Source organism: Ambystoma mexicanum, chromosome 1p, assembly GCF_040938575.1.
Source record: "Ambystoma mexicanum isolate Mex_15411 chromosome 1p, UKY_AmexF1_1, whole genome shotgun sequence".
Lineage (NCBI taxonomy): Eukaryota > Metazoa > Chordata > Amphibia > Caudata > Ambystomatidae > Ambystoma > Ambystoma mexicanum.
In genome coordinates this window covers 1,315,848,348-1,315,866,342 of record NC_090921.1, presented here as the reverse complement: position 1 = coordinate 1,315,866,342, position 17,995 = coordinate 1,315,848,348, and the positions used below count along the sequence as shown (strand labels likewise).

At 47.8% G+C, this 17,995-nt stretch overlaps 1 protein-coding gene across 1 annotated transcript in view; it reads left to right on the top strand.

The window, feature by feature from the left end:
- The first annotated feature begins 13,060 nt into the window (after positions 1 to 13,060).
- The window catches only part of LOC138453515 (CD209 antigen-like protein C), a 347,556-nt gene continuing 342,621 nt past the window's right edge, over positions 13,061 to 17,995 (top strand). Inside the window, exon 1 of the mRNA XM_069606444.1 lies at positions 13,061 to 13,264. Within this exon, the coding sequence (XP_069462545.1) occupies positions 13,159 to 13,264 (106 nt within the window). The 5' untranslated portion in view covers positions 13,061 to 13,158. The remainder of the gene's footprint in view (positions 13,265 to 17,995) is intronic.

Sequence of the window (17,995 nt, the reverse complement as noted above, 5' to 3'; positions counted from 1 at the left end):
TGCAGTCAGCAGCACACTGCACACAGGTCACACAAACAGAAGCCCAGTCAGGACACCTCAGGGGACCATGCCGCCGCCTGGGCCCCGACCTGGCCTTCCTTGCCTGATCACTTGACTGTGACAGGGTCAGGCTGCACCGCATGCAACAACAAGTGACTTACATGCTTTGCTGGCTGGTTCTTGGTCTCCTGTCGGGGCCTCAGAGTTGGGGGGGGGCGGGTGCACACACTGGCACACGCACAAATGAAAAAGCGGGCAGAGGGGGCCCCAGGAATCAACTAGCTGCACCACGCAGTGCAGCAGGGCAGGGTCTCTCTCTCACAAGTCAAGACCGCCTCCTGTGGCAACAACAACACATCACCATGTAATTTCCCTGGCTCAGAAGAACAGCCAATGACAACTGCACATTCTGTGTTACTATACAGAAAGTATCAAATACTGCATAGTAACAACAGAATGATTGTTCTCATTGGCTGTTGTTTGTAACAGTTTGTTGTTCATTGCTATTGCTGGCCCCTCCCAGGCCCAGCCAGCCATGGCCTGCAACCTGCAAGCAGGAGAGGATCGAGATCAGAATGACAAATCCCAATGATTTATAATCGAAGCAAAGCGAAGCGGAAGAACAAATAAAGCAATTGCAATTGCGCTGGCCCCGCATGAGTTCCGGTGCCCAAAAAAGAGTGCCGGTGTTGGGCAACCACCCCCACAAATTAAGCACTGGCTGCAGCCGCATGCAGAAATTGTTATCTCATTTAATCCTAGAGCTTCGGCAATGCCGCAATCCCCAATAAGTCAGACAGAGTAGGCATTTGTCCTTTCCGAGGGCCAGGCCCACTGTCCATGCACCAAAGTTATATCACTATTTTCTGTACTTACATTTTCACACTTTGGAAAAATAAAACACACAACTGATTTGCAAAAGCATGCTTTCAACTCCTTTCTGATGTTCCTCATGCACGTTTGCTGTATTCCAGTCCAGCACTTCAGGCTGTAGCCGCAAGCAGAATATTTTATCCCATTCAAACCTAGGGCTTCGGCCAAGTCACATGCCCCATTAAACAAATCAGAGTACACATTTGTCTTTGCTCAGGGGCAGGCCCATTGCCCAGGCACTAAAGTTGTATCACAATTCTTTGCACTTGCATTTTGACACTTTAGAAAAATAAAACACGGGACAGATTTACAAAACCATGCTTTGAAGTACTTGCTGATGTTCCTCGCGAATGTTTGCAATCCTGTCCAGCACTTCGGGCTGTAGCCACAAGCAAAATTATTTTTCCTATTCAAACCTATCCCAATTTCAAAAACCTTTACCACATAGCCAGTTCCTGCTGGCCATGCCCATTTTAACCTGACTGCCGTTCCCTCGTGGTCATGGCCAGTAGCCAGATTGTCCGGTCTTGGCCTTTGTACATGAACCGGATAATCTGGCCACTGCCCATGGCCACAGGCTATACCTCAGTCACCAAAGGTATATCACATTTTTTTTTACCTACATTATGACACTTTTCAAAAAATAAAACAGAGACACATTTGCAAAACCATGCTTTTGGGTCTCTGCCCATGCTCCTTGCATGACTCATATTACTTAGCCCCCACTCCATAAAATGCATTCGGATTTTACAAAAGCATTCAAGGTTGGATCTATAATCTTTCTGAAAACGCTTTTACAGATTTGTCAAACAGCAACAAAGTTATAAGCCTTTGAAAAATGTTGAGAACCCCCATGGTATTTTGCCCCCTCTTGATAAAATACCATCACACCTTGCAGAAACATTCAAATCTGGGTCTGAAATCTTTTTGCAAACGTGTGTGCAGATTCATCAAACGGCACCAAATGTATAAGCCTTTCAAATATTTTGGGAATGCCCCTCTAGTTTTGCCCCCTCGTGGCAAAACAGTACCAAATGTTGCATAATAATTCAGAGCCAGATCTAAAATGATAGTGCACAATTTCATGCAGTTACATTGAGTGGCGCAAAAGTTATAAGCTATCCAAAAACTGCTTTTCACCGACCCTGAATTGCAGAAATATGCCCGGATGTCCCCGAACATCAGAGATATTCGTTAACATCACAGGAAGGTCCCTAAGCATCTGAGATGTTCGCGGACTTCGGAGAAGAAAAAAAACACCTGATTACCTGATTTCTGTTTTTTGCATGGCCATATCCTGTCCTATCCCCATCACCCCTCACCTCCCCAGAGATTGTTTCATTTGTTTCATTTGTTGGACAAGTGCAATGTTGGGTTTTTTAATATGGGTTTACCGCGACGTCTGCCTGTTTCAAAAGTTTTGATGCACCTCACTTTTTGAAATAGACTATCAGCGGATGTGTATGATGTCCGCAAACGTCATGTTGCTCCTGATTGGTCCAGGGGGTGTCCACAGACTCCGAATCAGGAAATGAGTCAGTAGAAAGGACCCAGATATCACTAATTTTGTTTCCTATGTTTTGGCCATTTAAAAAAAAATCTACTGGACAGATTTACACCAAATTTGGAAAAGCACGCTTTCAGGAACAAGCCCCCGCTCCTACCGCAAGTTTGGTGTAAATCCAGTGCTTTAAGTGGGGTAAGAAATTGAGGGGGGCCCTCGTTTGGGGGCGTGGCTTCCATTGTGGGCGTGGCCTAAAAGTGCACAAATCATAGTAAGGTGCACAAACAAATATATAAATGTATGTGAGCATTTATATGTTTGTATGCGTACTACTATGGTGTGTGTACTTTTCAAACCATATTTTATAAACATAGCAATGTTACATATTGCTATGTTTATAAAAGGTGGCTTGAAAAGTGCACAAACCATAGTATTTTACGCACACTTGTGTGCTTACCTTACTATGGTTTGTGTACTTTTCAAGCCACCTTTTATAAACATAGATATTTGTAACATGTTTCTAAAAGATGCCTTGACAAGTAAACAATTCAAGGCATATTTTATAAAGGGTTGATGACGGACAAAACAAACCGCAAGGTTGGCTTTGTCCGTCGACAAAGCTTTATAAAACATGCCTTGAATTGTGCACTTTTCAAGCCGTCTTTTATAAACATAGAAATATTTCTACCTTTATAAAAGATGGCTTGAAACGTACACAGTTCAAGGCATCTTTTATAAAGCTTTGCCGACGGAGAAAGGCACCTCGGGCTCTGTGATCTCTGCTCAGAGCACATAGATCACTGAGCCCGAGGCGTCTTTCACCCTCTGCGAACCCGTGGGCTCCGTGATCTAATCCGCATATTAGATCACGGAGCCCGTGGGGGTCACTGACCTGGGGAGGGAAAACAAAGGGACAGTAACTTCCTCTGATGACCCTGATGACCCTGATGAGGGGTCATCAAAGGGAGTTACACTAACTGACAGAAGTGCCGCCAGCCTCAGCGTCGCTGTGGCTGGCTGGCACTTCTGTCTGCTTGGCCGACATAATGACGGGCGCATCTCCCGTCGCGGCTGCGGCCGCGGCGGGATAATGCATCCCGCCAATGTTGTGTGGGACGGGGGGCCCCGGCTGGGCCCCGGCTCAGCCCCACTTTCTGGAGACTGCCGGGGCCCGGCCCCGGCAGGCCCCGGCCCACTTTAAGCACTGTGTAAATCCATCTAAGCGGTTTGGGCTGTAGGTGCAAGCACATATTTTTCCATTGCGTTTATGAGGATTTCCACACATTTTGGGACCTTGCCTATAACGTTGCCCCACCTGGACAAAACCACACTAAACTTCACAGAATCATTCTGAGGGGGCCATATCGTTTTTTTGCAGTTTGGTGAGGATTTGTCCAGGGGGAGCAAAGTTATAAACCACCCAAAAAGTGCTCTTTCAATGAGTTGAGCAACTTAACCATAACTACAGGGGTGCTACCACAGGCCCTCTAATAAGCACCCAAACAGAAATTGTAGGTAGCTAGAAAACGAGAACTTAATAACCAATGGGGCAGATGTTGTAATTTCCCTGTAGATAGGACATTTGAAATAAGGATATCTTTTCAATTGAGAAGTATTTTGCAGGCCCAGGGCTCATCAAATAAAAACTGGTAGCATGGGGAATTTGTTTCATTTGGTTTGCCGAGTGATCCAAAAGGTTAGGGGTTCATTGATACTTAAACTAAACTGTGGCCACAATTAACAAAGTTTAATAAAAATGAATACATAGAAGATATGGGAAGAGAGTATATTATCGAGCCCTTGGGAACTCTTTAGGGGAAACGCAAGCAGTGCAACAAGTGCAGGCGATGCAAGTGCAATCCCAACACACACAGCCCCAAGGCATGGGAGCGAGAAACCCGTAATGCTGTGCACCAATTTGCATTATTACCTTAATTATTATTTAACATACATGATGACATGTGCCCCTGATGCAGACTCCACAGGCATGACGCATGGCATGTCACACTAGAGAAAACGAGTTCCTTTTCCCATTTAATGTAAATATTTAAAGGAGAATACTTGAATGTCCATTCTGAGGTTGTCTGTATAAAATCTGTTCAGTTTGCTTATGTCTGATCCACCTTCTGTGGGCCTCAGCATAAGACAAAACATGAGACCATCCACAACAACATATACTTTATATGCAGGGAAAAACATGGGCTGTTGTAGTACCCCCCACTTGGCAGTGATGACACAACTTCATCACCATATTGATATATAATTTGTGAATAAATGGTTATGAGTTGTATCCCTTTGCTGAATGCGAACAATATAGGAAATAATGTGAGATTTCACAGGCTGACATGCATTATGTAGTAAACGCTGGGAGATATAAGGTTTGGAACATAAGGATCATGTATACTCAATACCACTGTACGATGTCTGCCGTTGTGAAATAATACCATGGCCCTCATTACGACCCTGGCGGAAATCGAAAAACGATGGCGGAAATGCAATACCGCCATCGAATAGCGCTCGGTGCGATTATGACCCGTCACCGTAAAGTACGATGCCATTAGCGACACCGTAGTGAACGCCAACGCTAACTACACCAAGTACGCGCACGCGCGCCATGCGAAACCGTAATTACCACCATGGAGCAACGGTACGCGAATTCTGACCCTAGCGGACATTTACCTAACGCCATCAAGCATGGCGGAAAGTACCATTCCGCCATGGTGAGAAGTACGGCATCGCGAACCAACCGTAAAAGGCCCTACTGAGTGCCTGTACACCACTCTCTGGCCACAATGCACAACTCCTCGTAGGTGCAATGAAGTCACACAATGCAACCAGTGAAATGTACAAGTCACCCATGCATGCCAACGAACAAATGAATGTCGGGGCTCCAAGTGCCTTGTGAGTGGCCATCTATATTTGCCATGGCACCATTGCCGTACTGATGCAGCACAGGCATGTGAAGGTTCAAGTACAGCAACATGAACTGAAACATGAGACAAACAAAAACAGGCCCCCCATCGCTTGACACCAGTGTAAGGCAACATTCAAAGCAGTATCCTGAGTGAGACTGCACCAGCCCTGTACTCCTGCCAGTAAACAAACCAACCATCAGCATAAGCATGTACCACACAAGTTGGCAGAGTGACTGAGCAGCCAGGCTCATCTCAAGAGGGGCCAATGGGAGCTGCAGGGCACAGATGGCACGAATACAGAAGCTATTCCAATGGACATGACCTCAGTCTCCCTCCAAGAAACGCACGCAAACACAGGCACCTGTGACCATCCATATGCTGATAATCACATCATTCCACCAATCCACCTGGCTGACCGGCATCTGTTACACAAAAGCTAATCCCCCGCCCCTGAGCATGACATCATTAAAACAGTCATAATGGCAGCCCCTATCCCTGACCTTACTGTGCTTCGTAGGCAAACGCGGCCAGTACAGTACCACGCAACTATACTCAGAAGCCGGAACCCAATGCAGATATTCTCACAATACATCGCTCCACAAATAGGAATATGCCACATTACTTGCAAAGAATAACGCAACACGGTTAATATCAGAATAAAAATTTAATGCACATCAAATTCACCAAGCCCATACAGCTATTAGGCCATGAACTCCAAAATACTTTTTCATTACTGTGGGCTGCATCCGCAATAAATGACCAGCTTCTTCTTGTGTGACGCCCTGTTCCTTCATGGTACACAGGGGCTACATTCACGTTCGAAAAGGCAACATGGAAGCGCCTAGAACCGCAGGCCCGTCCCATTAGGTAGGCACTAGTCCAGCCGATATGTTGCTCCTAGCCACTAGTACTGCGTAAGGGCATGTGGCCCATTGGCGATCGTCCCATAAGATCGTAATGGTGCTCCACTGATTAACACGAAGCAGCAGGTGTCGGGAGTAAAAGCCATCTGCAGGAGTGGCATACAGATGGCAGCGGCAAAAGGGGAGGAGATACCTGTCACCCAAATGAAATGAAAAAGAATAGTATGGGCATCAGAACTTCATTTGTATTACTCACTTCAATGATCACACTAAATCTACAGCCATATGCATGCTAGCCCACTCAAAAGGATCATCCCCACCCAAAAATCACTTGCGAATCAGAACTATATAAATCGAGGTGAAAACACTATTACGAACGAGTGTTTGTGTGCATGCGTCTGTTAAAACAGAATCCATTAGATGGGATTAGTAACGTGCATAGACACAAGTGTTTGAAGGCGCGTCGAGACAGGGAGGGTTCAACAAGGGCAGATAGACGATGGTCCCACTATGGCAGCCCTGCATCACATAGCGCAGGGGAAGGGGATAGATTCCCAAAAGCCATGTACATGGCAAACTCTCTATTAAATCATCTGTCCATGCATCCATACATCATTCCCTCATCCCGGTATGAAAACGCCTGATTATTTACTCACATAACATGTGAAAATTCCATTGAGGCTGTGCGTAATGCAGTCTGCAAAATCCACTGTGCTCCAGGCCGTAATTCCAGTGTTGTGAAGTAACATGTATTTGGGAACGTCCGGCCTTATCGTCCACTACGCTATTGCGCATCCCATACTATTCATATCAATCATTGCATTCTCGCCATGGCCCCTGTCCCAAGGACATTAAACAATAGAACTTTATATTTGCAGTCGGACCTGTGGGCGTCTCCTCGCTGCTAGCTGAAAACCGAAAGCGCTGTCCTTCGAATTCCTCATTTGCAACATCACGTCGAAAAGGCAACTGTGACCGCTTGAAAACACAAATCCATCCATGTAGTGCGGCAGTGTGTGAAAATGGCAACTGGCTTCACTCACAAATGGGACGCCCCGCCCGTCGGTGAACCTCGGTACAGTGCTGCATCAGGGACCACCGTTAATCGAGTACTACATTCCACTGACCCTTCACAAGTTTGTTCGCGACTGCAAAGATAGTATGTGAAACAATGGGACCATAGCAGAATGAACATATGAACCAATATTTCACTGCCATCAGGATTAAATACATGATTGTAATAGCAAGATGCCATGCGTCGAATTGCAGCGTTGTGTGCGGGACGTGCTCGCCCAAAGGGGTTTGCAGCTTGCACAGGTGGAATGAATCACCACAGGTGGAGGCTATACAGCCTTAAAACACATAAATTGCACACCCAACCCCCTCCCACAACCACACCCACTCCAAAATGCTACCGGCAGGACTAGCGATGTTGGCCCTGGGGGACCTGATAGCACTGCAAGTACTCCAACTTCAAGAAGAAGACGAACACTAACTACTGCAACAACCGGCCGCACAGAGGAGATGCAGGAGGAGGAGGAGGGCAAGGCAGGGCCAGCAAGGCCCACCAGCACAGCCACTACCACCACGCAGGCAGCCCGCAATCCCACGCCTCCGAGCACATCCGTTCAACCTCACTGATGAGCAGATCCACACCCTCTACTGTTTGGACCGGGACACCATAACCGCCATTGTGGACATGACACACGCTGACCTTGTCAGCATGATAGATAGCCCAACCGCCATCCCACCCCTACTGAAGGTGGTGTCTGTACTCCACTTCCTGGCCACAGGCACCTACCAGCACACAGTCGGACAGTTGCATGGCATTTCACAGCCACTGTTGTCACGGACACTATTGCAAGTGCTCGATGCCCTCCTGAAGCACGCAGACGACTACATCTCTCTACCACGCTCGGAGCAGGAAATTACGAACACCAAAGTGGGATTCCATGCACTTGCCGGCATACCGGGTTGCATTGGTGCCATTGACTGCACCCATGTGGAATTGGTTGTCCCACATGCCATGGAGGCCCAGTACCGCAACCGAAAACAATATCATTCTCTTAATGTACAAATGGTGTGTGACTCCAACAGGATCATTACACATTGTTGTGCCCGATTTCCTGGATCAACCCATGATTCTATGGTCTTGAGGAACTCTACAATACCACGCTACATGGAGCGACATGCAGGGAACAGATCCTGGATACTCGGTGAGTCTCATTTCATGCATGATAATGTGGGGTATGTGATGCGGCAATGACCTGGCAGGAAGGGGGGGGGATGCGTACGTAGCAATGTCATTCCACAAACATCCTTTATTGTCCACATACAGGTGATGCCGGGTATCCACTGAAGAGATGGCTCCTTACACCACTCCGGAACCCACAGAACCAGCATGAGGAGGACTACAACCATGCCCACTCACGTACCCGTGTAGTCATAGAACAGGCATTCGGCCTACTGAAGGGTCGTTTCCGCTGCCTCAGCAGGTCTGGCGGGGCACTCCTGTACCGCCATGAGAAGGTTGCAAAGATGGTCATGGCATGTGTCATGCTACACAACATGTGCGTACGTAGAAATGTGCCCATGCCCCCTGACGCAGAACTGCAAGCACCTGAAGATGGTCATGATGAGGGTGGGGATGTGGCAGCACCTCAAGGAGTCCGCGAGGCACAGGAGGGCCGTGAAATTCGTCCGATTATCATAGATTCATGCTTCTAGCACTCACGCCTGGTGGCTGATACATGGACACGGGACTTGTGGCACTGTGTGTGTCTGGAACAAGCACAATATGGACTGTACACCTATCAAGGACTCGTACACAAAGATCAATGTCCACACATCTCATTGGATGATTGTGAAATGTTTATTGCATATGTGAAACTATGTTACACACCCCATCGACCCGCCACCCAAGTAAGCCCAACACACCCCCTCCACCCTCCTACCTCCCCCCCGAACACCAGTGTCCAAAGATGCTTATTGTCAGTGGGCAGACGCTATTGCAAGGCCCCTCTGCGGGTATCAGGGGCACCCCTGCCTGTGGAGCGCAGGTTCCTCCCAGATCTACGTTGGGGGCTGCCCTGGACGGAACTTGCAACGGATGATGTCTCTGCCTGCTCATGTCCATGCATGTCCCTAAGGGTTTGTGAGAGCTCAGTGAGCACACGGCGCACAGCGGCAAGTTCAGCACATACGTCTTTGGACGTTGCATGCAGTTCCCCCCTCAGGCTCTCGGTGCTTCTCTCCATTTGTACTCTCAGGCTCTCGGTGCTTCTCTCCATTTCTGCCCTAAGTGTCTCAGTAGATGTTTCTATGGCTGCCTTAGTACCCCCACATTCATCAGCATGGTCCTTGAGCAGCGTGGCCAGTTGCTGCTGTTGCACGATCACCTGGTCGAGGGACTGTTGCCTCTGCTGGGCCATGGCCATTTGCGGTGGTGTCACAGAGGGGCTGATCACCTCATGTTGCCTTGCCACAGGGCTTGTGGGGGATGGCCAGTCGTCGTCTTTTGGGTGCCCCTGCGTGGTATCCTCATGGTGTACGGGATGAAACAAACAGGGGGATTGAGACAGGTCATGGATGGATCCTACATCGACATCACCGTTTTCTGTGTCGGAGCATGCTGCCATTAATGCAGTGTCACCTATGGTGCTGCTGCCACCAGAAGCAGTGCCTTCTGTGGCATCCATTGGGGGGACCTGTGGTGGTGCTGTTGTGGGCATGCTGGCTGCTGGGGTGCCTGTTGAAGTCCCCTCCTGGGTGCTGCCACTTGATTTGTGCTGCTGCCGTGTCTTGATCCGTGCAGCTGAGGTGGAGGGTCTTTGGCCGTTGGTCTTGGCCCTCTTTGCAGGTGTGCTGGTAGGGGTGTCCTGGAGGTCGTCGTTTGAATCGGACCCTGTGGTGGAGTAAAGGAGGGCGAGCGTTATTAATGGGTCTGTGGAAATTGGAATGGCAATGTATCACATGCATTGGGGTGGTACCTGAGGGTGATTTGGGTCAGGGCCTTGGAGGTGGTTTCATTTTTGTGTGGATTGAGGATGCAGTTGTTTTGCAGCATGCAGTTAGGGTGTGCCTGCTGCACGTGTAGAGGGTGTTTTTAGGATTTTTAATTATTTATGTATTTAATGTGCATTTTAAAGTGCACTATCAGGCCAATGTATGTGGACGTTCTCCTGGACATGTGTTTCTGTTGCACTATGTGGACACATGGTACTTCACATGATTGGACATTGTGGATTTAGCATTGTTTTATTTGGCCCACCTACCTGATTCTTCGGATGTCTGCACTCCTTTCTCCATCCCTCCGACTCCCTCTATACTCTCCATTCCAATGGTGGAGGCACAGATTTCTTCCCAGGGGGTCAACTTGATGGGTGATTCCGATCCTCCCCCGGTAGCTGTGGCAATCTTACGGTTGGCGGATAGTATGCTCCGTGCGCGTATCCGCAAGTCGTCCCATCGCTTTCTGCATTGCTGTGGGTTGCGGGGTGCGGTCCCCACCGCACTTACCCGCTGTGCCACCAGGGCCCATATGGCCTTCTTGTTCGCAAGTGCCGTCCTGGTCATTTGCGTCGAGAAGACGACGGCAGCATTCTCCTGGAGGGTCTCTGTGAGCACGGTGAGTTCCTCACGGGAGAAGTGGACCTGCCGCTTGCGGTCGCACGCTTTTTTCGCTACTTTTCCCATTTTTATTGTTTTCACTAGGGTGGATGACGGGTTGGGATGTGTCTCAGGGTAGTATTTTTGATGGTTGTGTGGGAATTCTGATTTTATAGGTGTATGGCGTGATGTTTCCCGTTCCGGGACCATGTTTTTACTTCCGTTTCCGTATATTTACGGTCACCGTATTTTCCGATTGCCACTCATTACGGTGACCGTTATGATGGCTGGCGGAATTGCACCTAGGGCGCCGTACGACGGCGGTGAGGGGCGTTTTGGGGACATTTCCGCCATCGCGGACTTTGCACTTCCGCCATGGCGTAGTGCTCGTGCCCGATGGGTCAGAATTAGCCGCACTTTACTCCGTCGTGCAATGGCGGAAACGCTATTTACGCTATGGCGGTCAGGTCAGTTACTTTCCGCCAGGGTCGTAATGAGGGCCCATTTGACTTTAGGTTCATTGACGTTCATGAGCCTTAGACAGAGCAAAACCACAACCGTTATTGTGGCGGGGTGAGGTAATGGCAGCCATGCTAGGGAAGGTGGTGTGTGACAAAAGATGATTGATTGGCAAGCACGTGAGTGCCCATGAAGCTGATGTAAGCCACCGTTTGAGGCACAAGAGCAGCCAGGAACACACCCTGTATTATATCAAGGAGGTGGGTTCAGTTGCCTGAGATCTGGAACCTGTGCCAAGCTCTAAAAGTGCTTTACAGCAAAACTCTCACCATGCCCACCATGGTTGAAGCCATGTACCATTAGGAAGCCCATTGTCAGTGTAACCTTCATTCTTCTGTATGAAGTTGAACGTCTTATACAGTATTTGTTCTCGGTTTCTTCAATTTTGGGGCTGGGATATTATGTCCAGTTCCTTTCCTGTTTCTGCACAGCTATGTGGAAAAACTGTATCTCAGTCCTTGCTGGATGTCATTCTAATTGTTTTGTATTGTATTGTACTTGGCATTTGTATAGGCCCAATTTTTCCATTATTATAGTCTCAATGCACTGTTAGTGGGACCGCCCTCAGCGGACTGAATTTTAGAGTGTTGGAGGTCATGGAGCACAATTAGGGTGTGTGAGCATTTGGCCAAGCAAAGGCTTAGCAGGGCTGGCCAGACTCTGGTAGAGAAGCAACCTATGCGGTTAGGCATGTGGATGGGTGTTGAGAGGAGAAGGGGTGGCGGCGTGTGGATGGGTGTTGAGAGGAGAAGGGGTGGCGGCGTGTGGATGGGTTTTGAGAGGAGAAGGGGTGGCGGCGTGTGGATGGGTGTTGAGAGGAGAAGGGGTGGCGGCATGTGGATGGGTGTTGAGAGGAGAAGGGGTGGCGGCATGTGGATGGGTGTTGAGAGGAGAAGGGGTGGCGGCATGTGGATGGGTGTTGAGAGGAGAAGGGGTGGCGGCATGTGGATGGGTTTTGAGAGGAGAAGGGGTGGCGGCATGTGGATGGGTGTTGAGAGGAGAAGGGGTGGCGGCATGTGGATGGGTGTTGAGAGGAGAAGTGGCGGCGGCATGTGGATGGGTGTTGAGAGGAGAAGGGGCGGCGGCATGTGGATGGGTGCTGAGAGGAGAAGGGGTGGCGGCATGTGGATGGGTGTTGAGAGGAGAAGGGGCGGCGGCATGTGGATGGGTGATGAGAGGAGAAGGGGTGGCGTCAGTGCTCGAGACTCGCTATGTGTACAGCATGCCCACATTTTTCGTTGGTCTGCGCTGCATTCTGCTGTCAGAGGTGCTGAGGCCTAGTGTAAGTATGCAAAGGGTTTATGTAAACAGCACGACCGAATTCTGTCATAGTCCTTTCTGCTAATGAATTATTGTGTGATGTTTTGCGGGTTTCATTACCAGGCCCCCAGGCACTGATTAGCTGACAGGAACAGGAAGGCCGTCTGTCTTTTTAAAATGGAGAAACAGTAAAGTGTATCAAATTGGACAAAGTTGGTGATTAGTTCAAATTCGTCTGGGGGCCAGCTTTGCTTCCCTATTTGGCTGGCCAGCATAACCCTTTTTAAAATAGTTGAATAAACTGGACTATAGTTTTTTTTAGAGTTGATATTCTGGAGGGTATCCTATTTTATAATACTGCGGAACTACTTTCACAATATTGCGGCCTTGTCTCTCGTTTAAACTGACAGTAAACAAGAGGATTGCGAAATTGCTCTGTGGCTCCGGATCCTAAAGTCAATTGCCTAACATACGTGCACCAGTGGTTTCCTGTCTACCAGGCGGGGATTCATGCCACGAGTGTAATAGTGGGGCGTGCAGAAGGCGCAGTAGTCAGCCAGGCTGAGAGGGCGGTTATTCCTCCATTCCTGCGCCAAAGAAGACCACCAGAAATTTGATGATGTCGTCGGATTCCATGTACCAGGACTTACAGTTCAAAGACAGGGATGTCTACTCTACCGTTGATGAGCTAAAGTCGGCAGGGGGCAAGAGCACGTCTAAAGGTAGGAAGATGATAATTTCCACAAGGATTGTCATCTGCTTGCTAATGGTATTGATTCTGTGGGGCTTCTTTCCGCTAATTACATATCTAATTAATAAGAGGAGTATTACATAAAGGGATTCATTTTTAAGAAAAAAGTAATTTGCACGCAGGGGTACACCCTGGACAGTTTTTGACTATTGCAATTTGCAGTGCGTAAAACGTGTAAAAACATGTATTTTCTTTACAGGTTTTTGTTCTTAGTAGTGCAAAATGCAATGTAGACTTACGGGCAAAATTTACAATGGGCCTCATTACAAGTTTGCTGGATCGGTAGTAACAGTGCCGGTAAGCTACCTGCACCGTTACTACCGGACCGGCAAACTATGAGTTCTGTGGGCGGGTGCCTTCCCGCCCGCCAGGTCTGACATTCTGAATGGTGCCGGTTCTAACGACATCCCCATTCCCATAGAACCCTATGGGGCTCAAATGGGAATGGGGATGAATTAATTCCGGCGCCCAGGAATGGGCAAATATCGGGTCCGGTTGGGCCATAATGGCCCGGTAATTGCCAGTTTGCGGGTGCCGGAAAAAATTGCAAGTTTGGCAGTAGCCTGCCGGGTTTAACGGCAAACTAATAATGAGGCCCAATGAGTCTTAACAAATACACCTGCTTTTAGCAGGTGTTAAAACAAGCAGTTTTTGCCAGCATTAAATATCATGCTGGGGGAAAACCAGGTGTTTTTTTAAAGCAGAGCAGTAATGGAAGGCAAAAAATTGACATCTGTCCCGTGCTCCCACGCCACTTTCAAAAACCTGCCTGCAAAATACCCCATCACATAAAAAACAGTGTTAAGACCGGAATCATCAGTGATGTCATCTATGATTTCATCATTGTGGTCATAGGTTGTGCAACAGGAGGCGTGACGTTAAGGTAGCTTTAGCTGAATTTCAGGGTTTTTGTTGAGTTAAGTTGTCACCTTAACGTCCCTGCAACTAATGTTTTTTCCTTGAACATACATAGATATATATGTGGGGAGAGAGGGAGAGAGAGAGAGAGGCTTTCACTGAAATGCTCCCTCCACTTCCTTTCAGACAACCAAACAATCTCAAAGACTTGATCATAAGAAGCAAGCAACATCCACATCACCCAGACAATGGAACCATGATATGCAAACATACAAGATGTCTATCCTGTCCACATTTCTACAGTTCAGATGTAACCAAGATACCAAACACAGAGCAGGATTATAAAATAATGGCAAGTTTCACATGTGCATCCAGCAATGTAAAGTATCTGATTGTGTGCATGAAATGCCACAAAGGGGATAACTATGTTGGGGAAACTGGCCAACAACTACATTATCGGATGAGCCTCCACAGATAAAGCGTTAGATGACAGAGTAACAACACATCCTTCAGTGAACACTTTTGGAAGGAAATCGCACCCTTGAAGTTTGTGAAAAAGCAGTGAAATTGCAACAGAAAATAAGACCAACAGCCTCATTAAAGTTCACAATGCAATTGCCCAACATGAGACTGGCTGCCTTCCCTCTCCCAAGCTTAAACATGGATGGCATGGTGGGCATCATGCTCAATCGAGATGAACATGCAATTGGCTCTGCCAAAAACATGCCACACTGCAGAAGGTTTGCACATGCCATGACTGGCACTACCCCATACTTTCACTCCTCTCTGAGACCAGTCCGACAGTGTTTATTTCTCCTGATTGCTTGCAGTGTCCTATTTAAATTGTTCAGACTGGAATGCGTGGGGGTAACTTCTGATGTATGAGGTTCTTTGTGAGGGAATCACAAATCAGAATCATAGCACAAACACAAACAGATATGACATACAAAGGTCAATTCACAAGCTGTCCTGCTATTCTTTATTTGTTCTTTTGTGGATGATGAGGTCGTTTATTACATTATTGTACCATGTCCTTTAAATAGTGGAGGGGCATTTTCACAAGCTGTTGACTTTGTGATGGTGGAATGACGAGCTACTTTTAAGAACTGTATTCTTCCTGCGCCTAATGAAGGAATCTGAAAATTACAAAAACATGCAAATAGATGACTTTATTAGCCTAACTAAGGCCTTATCCTATTGTTTACATATATATATATTCAGTGAAAACACTTTGTCAAAGGGACGTTATGGTTCCAAGTAAAACCGAAAAACCCTTGAAATTCGCCAGTTATGGGAAGCTAAGCAACCATAACTCGCGCCACCACCGTGCACTGCTAAGACTAACACCCAGGACATTAAAGATGACATCACAAATGTCATTAATGACATCACTGATGAAATCACATGTGTATGTATTTTTCATGAAATACGTGTACAAGGGATTCTTGTTATAATGTTGCGAAACAAGTGTCAAGGATCATTGCAATAAATATCATACCCTAATTAGTGCATTGAACGATGCATTAATATAAATAGCATTCTATTATGGGGTTCTATCTAATATACTAAGCAACTCATACAGAAACATAACATTGTGTGCAGCGTACAAGATGAAGGTATAATATTCGTAATGTTAATATGTTGAATAATGAAATGATAATTGTTTTCTTAATAGATTTTTGTATACTGTGAAATATGTAATAATTAGCTAATAAAACACAAGTATTACATAATTGCATTACTACAGACAAAACACAAAGACACAAGAACACATACCAATATGGGTATATACAGGGAAAGTGAAGTTAGCAAAAAAGCACAAGTAGTAGCAGAAACAATTCATAATTTAACTGATTATTTTCATGAAAATAAATGATTGCTCTGTTTCAAAGCTGCTATTTACCCTAGGTATATGTATCACTTGATGTGATTGGACCCTAAGGAAAGTAGTGTGAGTACAATGTATACAAATATGACCATATACAGGGAAAGCTCAGCCATAAAAAACAACAGAACTATCAGAAAGTGCTCATAAGTCTATTGATTATCTGTATGCACAAAAAGGATTGCTGTCTTTCAAGCTTGTGTCTTCCCCTATTTATATGTTTCATATGATGTGACTGGACTCTAAGGGAATTACTGTAAGAACCTACTTGAAGGACACGTCTACAAATAAAATAAATGTTTTAGTTTCTGACTGTTACTGAAGAAAGCCATGTGGCCTAGATATGTCAGCAAAAGAAAAAAGAGTGAGCCAGACATGTGATGTCATCAGTGATGTCATCAATGACATTTGTGATGTCATCTTTGATGTCCTGGGTGTTAATCTTAGCAGTGTACGGTGGTGGCGCGAGTTATGGTTGCTTAGCTTACCATAACTGGCGAATTTCAAGGGTTTTTTGGTTTTACTTGGAACCATAACGTCCCTTTGACAAAGTTTTTTCACTGAATTTCATAGGTTTTTAGTAGCGCAACTTAACCATAACGTCCCTTTAACAAAGTTTTTTCACTGAATTTCATCGGTTTTTAGTAGCGCAACTTAACCATAACGTCCCTTTAACAAAGTTTTTTCTTTGAATTTCATAGGTTTTTATTAGTGCAGCTTAACCATAACATCCTTTTCAATAGATGAAGACCACTAACATCTTATGTCCTCAAAGTGGGAACGCCGGGTGGTAAAAAAACCAAAAAGATTTTCCTTCTTAGGAAGGAAAATCTTTTACCAGGATGGCCACCATGGAAAGGGAAGGCTGGGTGTATAAAGAACACAACAGGGCATGAGCGGGGGCCGAGGGGGAACAGGGCAGACACATGGGCATGAGCTGGGGGTGAGAGGGAACAGGGCACAAATGGGGCATGAGCAGGGGGTGGGGGGAAAAGGAAGGAAACACAGGGCATGAGCGGTGGTGGGGGGAACACGAGAGAGACACGGGGCATGAGCAGCGGGTGGGGAGGAACATGAGGGAGACACGGTGTATGAGCGGGGGGTTACAGGGCACACACGGGGCATGAGCGGGGGTGGGGGGAAAGGAGAGAGACAAGGGGCATGAGCGGGGGGTGGGGGGAACACGAGGGAGACACGGGGCATGAGCGAGGGGGTGGGGGGTAACACAAGGGAAACACGGGGCATGAGCGGGGGTGGGGGGCAACTGGAGACAGACATGGGGCATGAGCTGGGGGTGGGGGGCAACAGGAGAGACACAGGGCATGAGCGGAGGGGTGGGGGGAACAGGAGATAGACAGGGGGCATGAGCGAGGGGTGGGGGGAACAGGAGACAGACACGGGGTATGAGCGGGGGCTGGGGTGAACAACAGACACGGGGCATGAGCGGGGGGTGGGGAGAACAGACAGGGGGCATGAGGGGTTGTGGGGGGCAACAGGAGACAGACACGGGGCATGAGCAGGGGGTGGGAGGAACAGGAGACAGACACAGGGCATGAGCGGGGGTGGGGAGAACAGGAGACAGACACGGGGTATCGGGGTATGAGTGGGGGGGTAGGGGGCAACAAGACAGAGACACGGGGCATGAGCGGGTGGGGGAACAGGAGACAGACACGGGGCATGAGCGGGTGGGGGAACAGGAGACAGGGAGAGAGACACACGGGGCATGAGCGGGGCGTGGGCGGGAGGGGGAGAGACACACGGGGCATGAATAGGGGGTGGGCGGGAGGGGGAGAGAGACACGGGGCATGAGCGGGGGGTGGGGGGTAGGGGAGAGAGACACACAGGGCATGAGCAGGGGGTGGGGGGGAGGGAGAGAGACACACGGGGCCTGAGCGGGGGGTGGGCGGGAGGGGGAGAGACACATGGGGCATGCGCAGGGGGTGGGTGGGAGGGGGAGGG